At 50.9% G+C, this 15,832-nt stretch overlaps 1 protein-coding gene across 1 annotated transcript in view; it reads right to left on the bottom strand.

Annotated features, from left to right (window-relative positions):
- Positions 1 to 15,832, bottom strand: part of PPP6R2 (protein phosphatase 6 regulatory subunit 2) — a 55,835-nt gene that overhangs the window by 33,868 nt on the left and 6,135 nt on the right. The window contains exons 4-9 of the mRNA XM_054399635.1: positions 15,266 to 15,403; positions 11,694 to 11,759; positions 10,762 to 10,874; positions 7,852 to 7,965; positions 5,888 to 6,014; positions 1,158 to 1,310 (exon numbers count right to left, since the gene is read on the bottom strand). Of these exons, the coding sequence (XP_054255610.1) occupies positions 1,158 to 1,310; positions 5,888 to 6,014; positions 7,852 to 7,965; positions 10,762 to 10,874; positions 11,694 to 11,759; positions 15,266 to 15,403 (711 nt within the window). The remainder of the gene's footprint in view (positions 1 to 1,157; positions 1,311 to 5,887; positions 6,015 to 7,851; positions 7,966 to 10,761; positions 10,875 to 11,693; positions 11,760 to 15,265; positions 15,404 to 15,832) is intronic.

The raw sequence follows: 15,832 nt of genomic DNA, 5'->3' as shown, positions 1-15,832 counted from the left end.
TCATAAATTTCACCAAAGCAATTTTATTTCTGTGCCTTAGTGTCCACTTCTAGTTGGACCTGCTGTGTATGCTCTGCTCTGATGTCCTCCACAAGGGTCAGGACTGGGTCCAGTCATGGTCAGCACCTTCAGCACTGACCACAATAAAGGGATGTTCTGGACCCTCGGCAGTTTGCTAAACCAGGAGGAGTCGCTGACACCCTGAAAGGCTATTGCCAGTGAGAGAGACCTGGCCAGGCTGGAGAGCTGGGGAGAGGAACTCATGAAGCTCAACCAGAGCAAGCGTAGGGTCCTGCCTCTGAGGAGGAAGAAGCCCCTCTAACTCTGCCCTGTTGAGGCCACAGCTGGAGAACTGAGTCCAGTTCTGGGATCCCCAGTTCAACAGAGACTGGGAACTACTGGAGAGTGTCTAGTGGAGGCTGGGAAGCTGCTGAGGGTCCTGGAGCATCTCTGTGAAGAGGAAAGGCTGAGAGCCCTGGGGCTGTTGAGACTGAAGAAGAGCAGCCTGAGAGGGGATCTGAGCAATGCTCAGCAAGAGCTGAAGGGTGGGGGGCAAGAGGATGTGGCCAGACTCTTGTCAGCGATTCACAGTGACAAGACAAAGGGCAATGGGCACCAACTGGAACCCAGAAGGTTCCATCTGTAGATGAGGAGAAACTTCTCTGTTGCAATGGAGGTAGAGCCCTGGAGTAGGATGCCCAGGGAGGTTGTGGAGTCTCTGTTTTGAGAGCTTCCAAACCCACCTGGCCATGATCCTGGACAAGCTGCGGTGGGTGACCCTGCTTGAGCAGGGGGCTTGGATTGCATGATCTCCAGAGGTTCCTTCCCACACAACCCTGCTGGGATGCTGAGTTTCTGTGATACACACAACACACCCAAGCCTTCTCCATGACCAGACTGGTCACACACATCACTACACCAGTGCCACCAGAGAGGTGAAGCTGAGGTTCAGCTCTAACACCGAGCAGCTGTGTGTGCCTCACAAAACCTTTTCTGAGGTTGGAGAAGGAACTTCTTCTGAGGTTCCTAACCTCAGATCAGAAAGATAATGAAGATATTGGCTCAGAAGAACCAAACCACTTTGGGAAAGTAAACACATTCCCAGCGTCAAGTTCTCCCCCCTGTCCCCATTCCCAGTATCAAACTGGTTTACTCACAAGTAACAAATCCATGGTACTGAGTCTGCATAGTTCCTGGTTAATACTGGGAGTGTTGGTGTGGAGCAGAGCAGCGATCAGACGAGAGCCGTGGAGACGAGCGTTGCCCAGAGGCTCCTCCAGGACACCAATCGTGGTGAGGATTGCTGTCTTCTGCCAGAGGAACAGATGGTGATGAGCACCTCAACCAGGAACACCAGCTCCTCAAGTGTCACAGTCATAGAATCACGGAATGGTTTGAGTTGGAAAAGATCTTGAAGATCACAGAGTCCAACCATTAACCTAACACCACTCACCATGTCCACTAAACCATGAGAACATCAAGTCCAACCATCAACCCAACACCACCATGTCCACTAAACCATGAGAACATCAAGTCCAACCACCAACCCAACACCACTCACCATGTCCACTAAACCATGAGAACATCAAGTCCAACCACCAACCCAACACCACCATGTCCACTAAACCATGAGAACATCAAGTCCAACCACCAACCCAACACCACCATGTCCACTAAACCATGAGAACATCAAGTCCAACCACCAACCCAACACCACCATGTCCACTAAACCATGAGAACATCAAGTCCAACCACCAACCCAACACCACCATGTCCACTAAACCATGAGAACATCAAGTCCAACCACCAACCCAACACCGCCATGTCCACTAAACCATGAGAACATCAAGTCCAACCACCAACCCAACACCACCTTGTCCACTAAACCATGAGAACATCAAGTCCAACCACCAACCCAACACCACCTTGTCCACTAAACCATGAGAACATCAAGTCCAACCACCAACCCAACACCACCTTGTCCACTAAACCATGAGAACATCAAGTCCAACCACCAACCCAACACCACCTTGTCCACTAAACCATGAGAACATCAAGTCCAACCACCAACCCAACACCACCTTGTCCACTAAACCATGAGAACATCAAGTCCAACCACCAACCCAACACCACCTTGTCCACTAAACCATGAGAACATCAAGTCCAACCACCAACCCAACACCACCTTGTCCACTAAACCATGAGAACATCAAGTCCAACCACCAACCCAACACCACCATGTCCACTAAACCATGAGAACATCAAGTCCAACCACCAACCCAACACCACCTTGTCCACTAAACCATGAGAACATCAAGTCCAACCACCAACCCAACACCACCTTGTCCACTAAACCATGAGAACATCAAGTCCAACCACCAACCCAACACCACCTTGTCCACTAAACCATGAGAACATCAAGTCCAAGCATCAACACAGCACCACCTTGTCCACTAAACCATGAGAACATCAAGTCCAACCACCAACCCAACACCACCTTGTCCACTAAACCATGAGAACATCAAGTCCAACCACCAACCCAACACCACCTTGTCCACTAAACCATGAGAACATCAAGTCCAAGCATCAACACAGCACCACCTTGTCCACTAAACCATGAGAACATCAAGTCCAAGCATCAACACAGCACCACCATGTCCACTAAACCATGAGAACATCAAGTCCAACCACCAACCCAACACCGCCATGTCCACTAAACCATGAGAACATCAAGTCCAACCACCAACCCAACACCACCATGCCCACTAAACCATGAGAACATCAACTCCAACCACCAACCCAACACCACCTTGTCCACTAAACCATGAGAACATCAAGTCCAACCACCAACCCAACGCCACCATGCCCACTAAACCATGAGAACATCAAGTCCAACCATCCACCCAGCACCACCATGTCCACTAAACCATGAGAACATCAAGTCCAACCACCAGCCCAGCACCACCATGTCCACTAAACCATGAGAACATCAAGTCCAACCACCAATCCAGCGCCACCATGTCCACTAAACCATGAGAACATCAAGTCCAACCACCAACCCAACGCCACCTTGTCCACTAAACCATGAGAACATCAAGTCCAACCACCAACCCAACGCCACCATGTCCACTAAACCATGAGAACATCAAGTCCAACCACCAACCCAACGCCACCATGTCCACTAAACCACGAGAACATCAAGTCCAACCACCAACCCAACACCACCTTGTCCACTAAACCATGAGAACATCAAGTCCAACCACCAACCCAACACCACCTGTCCACTAAACCATGAGAACATCAAGTCCAACCACCAACCCAACACCACCTTGTCCACTAAACCATGAGAACATCAAGTCCAACCACCAACCCAACACCACCTTGTCCACTAAACCATGAGAACATCAAGTCCAACCACCAACCCAACACCACCTTGTCCACTAAACCATGAGAACATCAAGTCCAACCACCAACCCAACACCACCTTGTCCACTAAACCATGAGAACATCAAGTCCAACCACCAACCCAACACCACCTTGTCCACTAAACCATGAGAACATCAAGTCCAAGCATCAACACAGCACCACCTTGTCCACTAAACCATGAGAACATCAAGTCCAAGCATCAACACAGCACCACCATGTCCACTAAACCATGAGAACATCAAGTCCAACCACCAACCCAACACCACCTTGTCCACTAAACCATGAGAACATCAAGTCCAACCACCAACCCAACACCACCTTGTCCACTAAACCATGAGAACATCAAGTCCAACCACCAACCCAACACCGCCATGTCCACTAAACCATGAGAACATCAAGTCCAACCACCAACCCAACACCACCATGCCCACTAAACCATGAGAACATCAACTCCAACCACCAACCCAACACCACCTTGTCCACTAAACCATGAGAACATCAAGTCCAACCACCAACCCAACGCCACCATGCCCACTAAACCATGAGAACATCAAGTCCAACCATCCACCCAGCACCACCATGTCCACTAAACCATGAGAACATCAAGTCCAACCATCCACCCAGCACCACCATGTCCACTAAACCATGAGAACATCAAGTCCAACCACCAGCCCAGCACCACCATGTCCACTAAACCATGAGAACATCAAGTCCAACCACCAATCCAGCGCCACCATGTCCACTAAACCATGAGAACATCAAGTCCAACCACCAACCCAACGCCACCATGTCCACTAAACCACGAGGTCATCAAGTCCAACCATCAACCCAGCACCACCATGTCCACTAAACCATGAGAACATCAAGTCCAACCACCAACCCAGCACCACCATGTCCACTAAACCATGAGAACATCAAGTCCAACCACCAACCCAACACCACCATGTCCACTAAACCATGAGAACATCAAGTCCAACCATCCACCCAGCACCACCATGTCCACTAAACCATGAGGTCATCAAGTCCAACCACCAACCCAGCACCACCATGTCCACTAAACCATGAGAACATCAAGTCCAACCACCAACCCAACACCACCATGTCCACTAAACCATGAGAACATCAAGTGCAACCACCAACCCAACACCACAATGGCCATTAAACCATGTCCTGAAATGCCAGGTCCACATGTTTCTTGAACACCTTCAGGGATGATGACTGCACCACCTGCCTGGGCAGCCTGACCACTCATGCAGTCAAGAAATTTTTCTTCATGTCCTCTCACACAATTCAGGCCAATCACTTGACTAAACACCACCAGTTCACTCCATCAATGCCCTCTGGATGTGAATCTAAACCATGTCACCACACAAGCTGTCCTGCAACCATGAAGAGGCACAGACTTTCAAACCTGAAGATTAAACTAAAACTGTCCTCTAATTAGAATTTCCTTTCTCTTCACCTCTTCACCATCTTCACACAAGCCACAACTTGGTAGTAGCTAAGCACTAGCGGTGGGATTGTGAGGTCAAGGTCAGCAGCTGGACTTGATGATCTCAAAGGTCTCTTCCCATCTCAACAGTTCTATGTTTCTAAGTGATTGTTCCCCTGGGCACTGGTGAAGCCACACCTGGAATCCTGGGGTTAGTTTTGGGCCCCTCACTCCAAGAAGGACATTGAGGGGTTGGAGCAGATCCAGAGAAGTGCAAAAAGTCTCCTTCTCTGGAAACTTTCAAAGTCAGCCTGGACTTGTTCCTGTGTGGCCTGCCCCAGGGTCTGTTCTGGCAGGGGGGTTGGACCAAATAATTTCTGGAGGTCCCTTCCAACCCCTAACATTCTGTGATCCTGTGAACAAAGCTGGGGAAGGGTCTGGAGAACTTGTGAGGAACAGATGAGGGACCTGGAGAGAAGGAGGTGAGACCTTCTGGCTCTTTAAAACTCCCTGGAAGGGGCTTGAAGCCAGGTGGGGTTGGTCTCTTCTCCCAAGGAACAAGGGACAAAACAAGAGGAAATGGCCTCAAGTTGCACCAGGGGAGGTTGAGGTTGGACATGAGGAACAATTTTTGCTGCTTGAGGTTGTCCAGGCCTGGCCCAGCCTGCCCAGGGCAATGGTGAAGCCCCCATCTCTGAAGGGGTTTTCAAAGCCATGGATATGTGGTGCTGATGGCCATGGTTTGGTGGTGCCCTGACAGTGCTGGGCTAAGGGTTGGACTCCACGACCTTGGAGGTCTTTTCCACCCTTAATGATTCCATGAGTCTCTCTCTACTCCTGGGGGTTACTGAAACACAATGGCTTCCAATGCTGCTCCTGCCCAGTCCCTAAGCTCTTCCATGATGAAGCACGACTGTTCCTCCACAGGTTGTTTGCCTGTTCCAGCAAATGGCACTTTCAGCAGTGAGCAAGGACAGGGAAACCATGGAAACAGGTCAGAAGCTGCTGAGAAAGGCTGGGATGTCCTACCTTGGGAGGGCTGAGCAGCAGCTGGTGGAAATCCTTTAGCCTTGGTTCAATCCCATGGAGGATGCTGCTATTGACAGTGTAAGACCTTTCAAATCCCTGAGTGTATGAGTCCATCAGCCCTTCCACCCTGTGAGGGAGAGAAGCACAAGAGCACAGTTGACAAAATCATCAAAAGTTCTTCAGTGTCATAGTCTATGAGTAGGAAAAAATGACCAGTTCCAGCTCCTGAAGCTAGTTATACAAGGATGGAAAAGCCCTCTAAGATCAAGTCCAACCTTCAACCCAGCACCACCATGGCCATTAAACCACGTCCCAAAGTACCATGTCTACATATTTCTTGAACACCTCCAGGGATGGGGGCTCCACCACTGCCCTGGGCAACATGGGCCAGGTCTGGACAACCCTCAAGGAGCAGAAATTGTTCCTCATGTCCAACCTCAACTTCCCCTGGAGCAACTTGAGGCCATTTCCTCCTGTCTTGTCACTTGGGTGAAGACCTTGATGCCCACCCAGCTCCAAGCTCCTTTCAGGGAGTTGTAGAGAGCCAGCAGGTCTCCCCTCAGCCTCCTTTTCTCCAAGCTCAACAACCCCATGCTCCTCAAGCTCTCCACACCCTTCTTCTCCAGACCCTTCCCCAGCTTTGTTGCCCTTCTCTGAATGTGCTCCAGCCCCTCGATGTTGTTCTTGGAGTGAGAGGCCCAAAACAGAACCCAGGATTGCAGGTGTGGCCTCACCACGGCCCTATCTAGGGGGACAACCACTGCCCTGCTCTTGTTGGCCACACCAATGCTGATCCAAGCTAGGATGGTGGTGGCTTTCTTGGTCAACCTGGACAACCCATGGCTCATCTCCAGTTGCTGTCACCAATGCCCCTAGGTCCTTTTCCACCAGGCAAATTCCAGCCACTCTGCTCCAAACCCAGAATGTTGCCTACATTGCCTGGTGACCACCTTCAGCAATCCCAACCTTCACTGGCAAGGTCTTCAACAAGTAGATGTGACACTTGGGGACATGGTCTAGTGGTCATGAAGGTCTTGAATAGAAGGTTGGACCTGATGATCTTAGAGGTATTTTCCAACCTTAATGATTCTACGATCTCCATGCTTCAGTTCTAACTCTACACATGATTTTCTGACTAGCAACTTGTCTGCCCAGTGTCACCTTCTGTCCTTCTCTCCAGCAGCTCTTCCTAATCTTCCATTAGCTCCTTCACTCCTCATTTTCTCCTTCGGAGGTTTTCTCTTCCAAAGAAAGCTGGGGACAGACTTTTGAGGGCCTGTTGTGACAGGACAAGGGGTGATGGTTTGAACCAAAAGAGGGAGCTTTAGACTGAAGAGAGGATGATGCTCTTCACCTTGAGGGTGGTGAGCATCTGGCCCACATTGCCAGAGAGGTGGGAGATGCCCCATCTCTGCAACCATTCCAAGTCAGGTTGGTTGGGCCTCAGAGCAACCTGCTCTAGTTGCAGATGTCCCTGCTGACTGCAAGGGGGTTGGACCAGATGACCTCCAAAGGTCCCTGATTCCATGATTCTTTGATCCATCACAACAGTCTCAGGTGCCTCAGCTTCTCCTTCAGCATGGGCCAAGTAGCAGGACAGGTGGTCCTATGGTTCTCCCTTCCTCCCCACAACTCTCTTTTGCCTTTTCTCTCCTTTAGCTCCATGAAAAGCAGTAAAATGAGCAGATCATGTCTAGAGTCATGGATCTGCATCACACAGACCATGCTGACAGACCACCTCTTACTCCACTCTGCACACATTCTGCTAGATCTCTGCTCTCAGACATGCAACAGAACCAGAAGAGCCCACTGAAGACCCAGTTGCCAAGTGGCTCACCAACCACGAGGTGCACCTACTGCATCAAAACCCCAACCAGCTTGCTCGTTTCTGGAGCCCCCAAATGTCCTTTTTTCCCCCCACAGCTAGACCTAGACTGGAGCTGCTCAAGGTCTTCAAAGCTCACCCAGAGCGCCTCGTTTCCAGCAACGTCAGAAGAACCTGGGTTCCATTCACGATGCAATTTTCAGTCTGTTCTCCATCAAACATGTTCTTCAGGAGCTGCTCCACACACTCCTGCCTGTGGATAGACACACACACATCAGCAGGGGTAGAAGGAGAAGCATTGGACAGTTGTTTTCATCACAAGCTACCCAATTTTGGGTCTTCTGGGAGGGAAAAAAAAAAAAGGCAGCTTTCTTGATTATTGGGAGAGAAAGAAGATGTTCTCCTAGAAAGGTTCAGATAATTCACAGCAAGGCCAGGATGGATGAGGCCTTGAGCAACCTGGTCTAGATGAAGATGTCCCTGCTCATGGAAGAAGGATTGGACAAGATGGTCTTTAAAGCCCCTCCCAACCCAAACCAGTCAGTGGTTTATGACAAGATTAAGTCTACACCAGGTTTTGGAACTTGTTTACTCACGACTAAGGCAGGAGATGGTTTTAGACATCCAGACCCCAAACCAAACTGATGCCCTGCTTTACCAACAGGATAGAATTCTGAGTTAGACACTGGAAGACAACCCAACTGCCAGCTCAGTCAAGATAACTTAGCAACTTATGTGAAGCTAGGAAGTTTGCAGACAACACCAGGTTGGGGAGGATATTGATCTGTTGGAGAGTAGGAGGCTCTACAGAGGGATCTAGCCAGGCTGGATCCATGGAACCACCTGGGATCCAGCTGGTGCCTGTTGCCCTTTGTCCTGTCACTGTGCACCACGGACAAGAGTCTGGCCACATCCTCTTGCCCCTCCATCCTTTAGATCTCGCTGAGCATTGCTCAGATCCCCCCTCAGGCTGCTCTTCTCAGCCCCAGGGCTCTCAGCCTTTCCTCCTCACAGAGATACTCCAGGCCCCTCAGCAGCTTCCCAGCTTCCACTGGACTCTCTCCAGTAGCTCCCAGTCTCCCTAGAATTGAAGGGCCCAGAACCAGACCTAGGACTCCAGCTGTAGCCTCACTAGCACCAAGTAGAGGGGGAGAAGAACCTCCCTCAACCTGCTGGCCTCACTCTTCTTCATGCCCCCAGGACACCATTGGCCTTCTTGGCCATGAGGTCACGTTTCTAGCTCATGGGCAGTGCGTAGTTCCACCTCTCTGTCCCACTTCTTTCCCTGTGCTCCTTCTGGGGCTGTCAGTGAACCTTCTCCAAAGCCCAGCACTCTGGACCTTGTGCCAGAGTGCACTTCTGGTCCTTGCAACTCCCAATCTCCAAATGCAACTTCACAGCCTGGTTTTCCCTCTTCTCTGCCCTTGGCCACAATCTCATCTCCATTTTTATAAATAAAAGATGACAGAAAAATGTGAAACCCATGAATAATGCAGGGGATGAAATAACATGCATGAGGAACATCTAAACACCACTCCATCAGCAGAAGAAGTGGGGGCAGGACCATGAGAAGTGGTTGGTGGTGATTAAATGTATTGAGGTTTACCCAGAGTCGTTGCAAACTGAGACGTGATCTTGAATTCAGAACCTTGGTTGTGGTTTCTCCTTGCACCAGCTGAGCATGAATTTATAGAATCATGGAAAGGGTTGGGTTGGAAGGGACCTTCCAAGATATCCAGTTCCAACCCCCTGGGTCCCATGGGCAGGGACACCTCCCCTAGACCAGGTTGCTCAAGGTCCCATCCAACCTGGGCTTGAACACCTCCAGGGAGGGAGCATCCACAGCCTCCCTGGGCAACCTGTTTTGGTGTCAGGGATTAGAAAAAATGATCCAAAGATCAAAACTGCTCAGAAGAATGGGCCAAGGGAAACCATAAGCTGTGGGATGTTCAGCAGAGCAAGAAGTGGGACCAACAAAATCACTTTTCATAGAATCACAGAATCATTTTGGTTGGAAAAGAAGCTTGAGATCATTGAGTGCAACTGCTGACCCAACACCACCATGGCCATTAAACCCTGCCCCAGAGGGCTATGTCCACATGGGGTTTTTGAGTCCTGACTCCCTGCAGAGTCCCCACCTGTTCAGAACTTCTTGGAGGACCCAGAGTTTGGAAGGTTGAAGGACTGAGAGGCAGTACTGCAGGGAGATTGTCCCTCAGTGCTGCCAGGCGTGTGAGGTCCTGCTCAGTAGACTCATGGAATCACAGAATGGGTTTGGTTGGAAAGACTCTGAAGACCATCAAGTCCAACCCTTAACCCAGCATTGCCAGGGCACCACCAAACCATGGCCCTCAGCACCACATCTCCAGGGCTGTGAAAGCCCTCCAAGGATGGGGACTCCACCACTGCCCTGGGCCAGGCCTGGACAACTCTCAAGAGGCAGAAATTGTTCCTCATGTCCAATCTAAACCTCCACTGGGGCAATTTGAGGCCATTTCCTCTTGTCCTGTTGTTCCTTGGGAGAAGAGACCTACCCCCACCTGGCTCAAACCTCTTCAAAGGGAGTTGCAGAGAGCCAGAAGGTCTCCTCTCAGCCTCTTTTTGTCCAGCCTTAACAAGCCCATTCTCCTCAGCTGCTCCTCACAAGTTCTCCAGACCCTCCTTCTTCTTGAGACCCTTCCCCAGCTTCATTGCCCTTCTCTGAACTCAGGCCAGGGGAGGTTTAGGTTGGACATAAGGAACAATTTCTTTACTGCAAGACCGGTCAGGAATTGGAGCATGCTTCCCAGGAACATGGTGGAGTCACCAAAGCTGGAGGTCTTCACAAACATGCAGCCACAGCTCTTTTGGAACATGGTTTAGTGGCCATGGTGGTCTTGGGTTGATGGTTGGACTTTTCCAACCTTACTGGTTCTAGGATTGTGTTTTAAATGTGTGACCCAAAAGTCAAGTTAAGCAAAGGTGGACAGGCAGTGGTTGTGCCTCAGAGGTGGCAGTGGCTGGCAACATCAGCGGCAATGTCTTCAGAACCAGTCCCACCAGTACTTACGATTCCAGTGCTGTGAGAAGTGGATCAGGCTCAGGCATCTCCTGCAGCTGATTGCTCTGGTCTCTGCTCAACCTGATGATGTCACACAGGGTCTGGGAAGCATTGGATTGCCTCTGTGAAGGAGGAGAGAAGAAGATATTTCAGTGCTAACCCCACTGCTTGGCTTGTTCTGGCCCTCAGCGAAAATTTAATGTTGCTGAGAAGGCAAGAAAGCCAACAACCCAGAAGTTCTCAAGATGATTCACCACAACACCCTCCTCTCTACACTGCAGAGAGACAGATTTGATGGGTGGGCTGTTCAGTGGATAAGGAATTGGTTGGATGGTCGTATGCAAAGGACAGTGGTCAACTGGTCCAGATGGAGATGGGTGACAAGTGCTGTCCCTCAGGGGTCCATACTGGGACCAGTGCTGGTCAACATCTTCATCACTGACATGGACAGAAGGATCAAGATGAGTGGCGAGGATGGCATGGCTGAGGGAAGTGGACAAGGTGGAGAAGTGGGCTCAGGAGAACCTCATGAGGTTCAACCAGACCAAGTGCAAGGGTGGAGGATGAAGGGCTGGAGAACAGCCCTGTGGAGAAGGACTTGGTGGTGGGTGAGAAGCTGAACATGAACCACCAATGGGTACCTGCAGCCCAGAAGGCAAATGGCATCTTGGGCTGCATCAGAAGCAGAGTGGCCAGCAGATGGAGAGAGGTGTCTCTGCCCCTCTAGTCTGCTCTGCTCTGGTGAAACCGGTGGTAAAAAGTCCAAAGCAGCTTGAAAGCACAATCAAATGTTCTGGGATTGAGCAACCAGAGGACAGGACGTCCATCCACACATCATCCCTCATTGTCTCCTTCCCTAAGCCACCTGGGCATTGCCCAAGACACAAAGAGAGCCTTCTGGACCTCACAGGACCCACAAAGCTCCAAGGTGCCATACTCACGTCCTCATCCTGGCTTGAATGGATCAGTTCCACCAGTCTCTGGATGATCTTGGCTTCATTGAGCCACTGCAGGGGAAGAGAAGGGGGAGAAAAGCCTGGTTTGACATCAGAGAACTCCAAACAAGGTCTTTGAGAAGCTTTGCATGACACAAGCTCTTCTAGGAGGGCAGTCTTTCCTCCCAGCTCGTCACCAAAGCCACAGGTAGGACACAAGGTCCCCGAGGCACTGAGATGTTGATTTCCATCAGCATGTACATGCAGCAGCATGGAAATGAGGTGGGAAATACGGACACTGTCCCATCTCCAGCACCTGCTTCATTATCCATGTGTTCTTCAACCACTTCCTACCCTACAGCCTCACTGCTGTTTACACCAAAGAGCTCCTCAGAGATGACACCACCGTGCTGCTGTTGTGCCACCTCCTCATTCTAAGTCAACCTCAGACTACTTCCTCTTCCTAGCTCAAGCTTCATCTGCTTGGTTATCTCACTTATCTCCTGACCACATGCAAACCAAGCATGCCACCTGCAAATGACACCTTCCAGCTTCTCCCAGCCCAGTTTCACCCACCAGCTCAGCATCTTCAGCTAGGGGCTTCAGCCCAGACAAAGTGGTGGATGTCCTACCATCAAATCAAACCAATCATTCAGATCAAACCAAGGGGTTCCCCCCAGCTGCTTTGGAACTGATTAACCAAATGTTAATTAAAAGCAAAAAGCCTGTGGAGGTATCTCCAATGATACCATCTTCAGATGAGTCATGGAAAAAATGACCTGTCTCCTGCTCTCTGCTTCTGTTTCAGAAGGTTCCATGCAGATCATCTCCCCTGGAAAGCTCATTTGTATGTTCTCTATTCATGATTTCAACCATGATCCTTCTGTTGGTTCCAGCTTTGCTCATCCACCTGCACCATGGAAGCTTTCTCCAAGGACATCAAAATGTAGGTGTCTGAAGGCCAAGCTTGCTGGAAGGAGCCTCCTTAGAGGCTTCTGATGAATTCTTTCAATTGTTAACAGTCCAGAAACCAGGAGAAGACAGGGCTGGAAAGATGCAAGGTGGACCACAGGTAAATTTCCTTCATTCCTACTGATGGATCTGGAGGCTTCCTTGGAGAGTGGTGCTTCTGTCCAATTCATGGAATCCCAGACTGGTTCAGGTTGAAGGGACCTTTCAAGGTCATCCAGTCCAACCCCCAGCAGTCAACAGGGACATCTGCAACTAGAGCAGGTTGCTCAGAGCCCCAGACAACCTGACCCGGAATGTTTCCAGGGATGGGGCATCTCCCACCTCTCTGGGCAACCTGGACCAGGCTCTCATCACCCTCAGTGTAAAACCTCTGAATGTCCTTTCAACCCAAACCATTCCATGACCTCACAGAGAGGCAGAAAGGTTCTGGGGGAAAAAAGATGGGTCCTACTCCGGTGTTCCTTGGAAGCTCTTGGCCAGTCTTGCTTTTCTTTCTCCTCCCTCCCTGGAGGCCATGCTTGTTTCCCTTCCATGGCAAGAGATTGCAGATGCCAACATAGGAACTCAGTCTGGAGAGATTAATGCTTCTGAACTTGGACTATCCTGAACCAGATTTCATGGAACCATGAAATAGTTTGCATTGGAAGGGACCTTCAAAGGTCTTCTAGTCCAAAGCCCCTGCAGTTAGAAGGGACATCCCCAATTACAGCAGGTCGCTCAGAGCCTCAATCCGGGGATGGGGACTCCACCATGTATATGGGCAACTTGTTCCAGCATCTCACCATCCTCATTGTAAAGAACTTCCTCTTAAAGTCCAACCTAAATCTATCCTGCTTCAGTTTCAAACCATTGTCCCTTGCCCTAGTGCTGCTCATGACAGAACTATTGAGGACCACCATGTGCTGGCAAGGGGCTTTCCTGAAGGAGCAGCTCTCCAGAACCACAAAAACAAGCTCCATGAGCAGTCATGCCTAATGAGATGGAAAGGAAGAATGATCACGTTTTCTTCTTGACTGCAGGTACTCAATTGCAGATCAAGAAAGGGGAAAACCACCACAAATGAGACTTCTCAAGCAGTTTAAGAATAATTAAAGTGGCAACAACAGCTTCTCTCTGCTCATCCAGTTATCTTTTGCTCCTTTCTCCACTCTTAGCCCTACACCAGTCCGTGTAAACCTCCCCTCAAATCAAGGACCTGAGCTGCTGAGAAAAGTCTGGGCAAAGGCAACAAATAAAGCAAAGGGTTCTCAGGTGGATCAACTCCCAGCTCCATGTCAACTGAAACAATCCCTGAATCCCAGCATGATAGGGTGGGAAGGGACTTCTGGAGATCATGCAATCCAAATCCCCTGCTCCAGCAGGGGCAACTACAGCAGCTTGCCCCAGGTCACAATGGCCAGGTGGGTTTGGAAGCCCTCCAGACAAGGAGACTCCACAACCTCTCTGGGCAGTCTGCTCCAGGTCTCCACCACCCTTACCAGCCAACAAGCTGCCCCTGACGGACACTCCTGGGCTCCAGTTGATGCCTACTACCCTTGTCCTGTCATTGGGCACCACTGAGAAAGTGTCTGGCTTCAGCCTCTTGCCCCCCACCCTTTAGCTCTTGCTGTTCCCCAGGCTCAACACAGCGAGGAGTGAAACTCAGTTACCATCCCAGACCACTGGTGTGAACTTCTGAACACTGGTGAAAACCACAAATTCCCTTTCTCCAGCACAACCAGCTCCAGCAAATAGCTGTGGTCACACGCAAAAATGAGTTGAAGATCCTTTTCTGCCAGCGCCTGACCCAAGCTGCCCCCGCCAGCGCCTGACCCAAGCTGCCCCTGCCAGCGCCTGACCCAAGCTGCCCCTGCCAGCGCCTGACCCTAGCTGCCCCCGCCAGCGCCTGACCCTAGCTGCCCCCGCCAGCGCCTGACCCTAGCTGCCCCCGCCAGCGCCTGACCCTAGCTGCCCCCGCCAGCGCCTGACCCTAGCTGCCCCCGCCAGCGCCTGACCCAAGCTGCCCCCGCCAGCGCCTGACCCAAGCTGCCCCCGCCAGCGCCTGACCCAAGCTGCCCCCGCCAGCGCTGACCCAGCTGCCCCCGCCAGCGCCTGACCCAAGCTGCCCCCGCCAGCGCCTGACCCAAGCTGCCCCCGCCAGCGCCTGACCCTAGCTGCCCCCGCCAGCGCCTGACCCTAGCTGCCCCCGCCAGCGCCTGACCCAAGCTGCCCCCGCCAGCGCCTGACCCTAGCTGCCCCCGCCAGCGCCTGACCCTAGCTGCCCCCGCCAGCGCCTGACCCTAGCTGCCCCTGCCAGCGCCTGACCCTAGCTGCCCCTGCCAGCGCCTGAACCTAGCTTCTTCTGACAGGGACTAAACCAGGCTTCTTTTGCCAGGGATTGAACCAGGCCACTTCTGCCAGTGATTCACTCAAGCCTCTTGAGCCACCAACAAGCTGAAGTACCCAAAATAACCAACATGGTGACTTCAGAGCTCAGAAAAATGGTTTTCAGGATCCACTCTCATACTAAGTGACCAAAACCTTCTATCTTTAAGACAAAGCCAACCAACCAACCTCGCTTCCTCCCATTCCCAGTCTAGTAAGGGCAAACCCAAGCAGATTCTCACATTTAGCACTTCTTGCCGTAGAGTGGCGGGCTCCACGCAGCTGATGAGACGAAGCAAGAGGTCCATCATGGCTGATGTGTCGATGTGCTTGAGCACCAGGCTGATAAATTTGTCTTTTTTCCTTAAAAATGCAATCACCTAAAAAAGAAAAAAAGGTCATCAGATGCTGGTACAACCCCCAGTCATGGCAACACAGAACTTCCTATGCTGCACCTCATGGTGGCAACCAACCTGGAGGCAAAAAGGCTTTGAAGGTGAGAACTTCTCCACAAAAAGCGAGAAAGACTCATTTCAAGGTAAAACTAAATCAGATCTTTCAAGCTGCCCTTTCTTTTCTCCATGCCCATAGGAAGAAAAGCATTGAGGACCTGGTGAAGCTGGAGAAGGTTCCATTCCACTAGGGATTTCTGATGGCCTTCCTTTAGAAAGCCAGCTTTGAGTTGGGACCTAAATACTTGGCTCATGTTTCCAACACCCCCATCGCAAGCATGAGACTGAGGCACTCCTTAGGTAATTAGATGATTCTGGGCAATCACAGAATGGTTTGGGTTGGAGAAGACCTTGAAG

Source organism: Indicator indicator, chromosome 3 (assembly GCF_027791375.1).
Source record: "Indicator indicator isolate 239-I01 chromosome 3, UM_Iind_1.1, whole genome shotgun sequence".
NCBI classification, from domain to species: domain Eukaryota; kingdom Metazoa; phylum Chordata; class Aves; order Piciformes; family Indicatoridae; genus Indicator; species Indicator indicator.
Note: the sequence above shows the minus strand (reverse complement) of the source record. Positions and strands in the feature narration are given on the sequence as shown.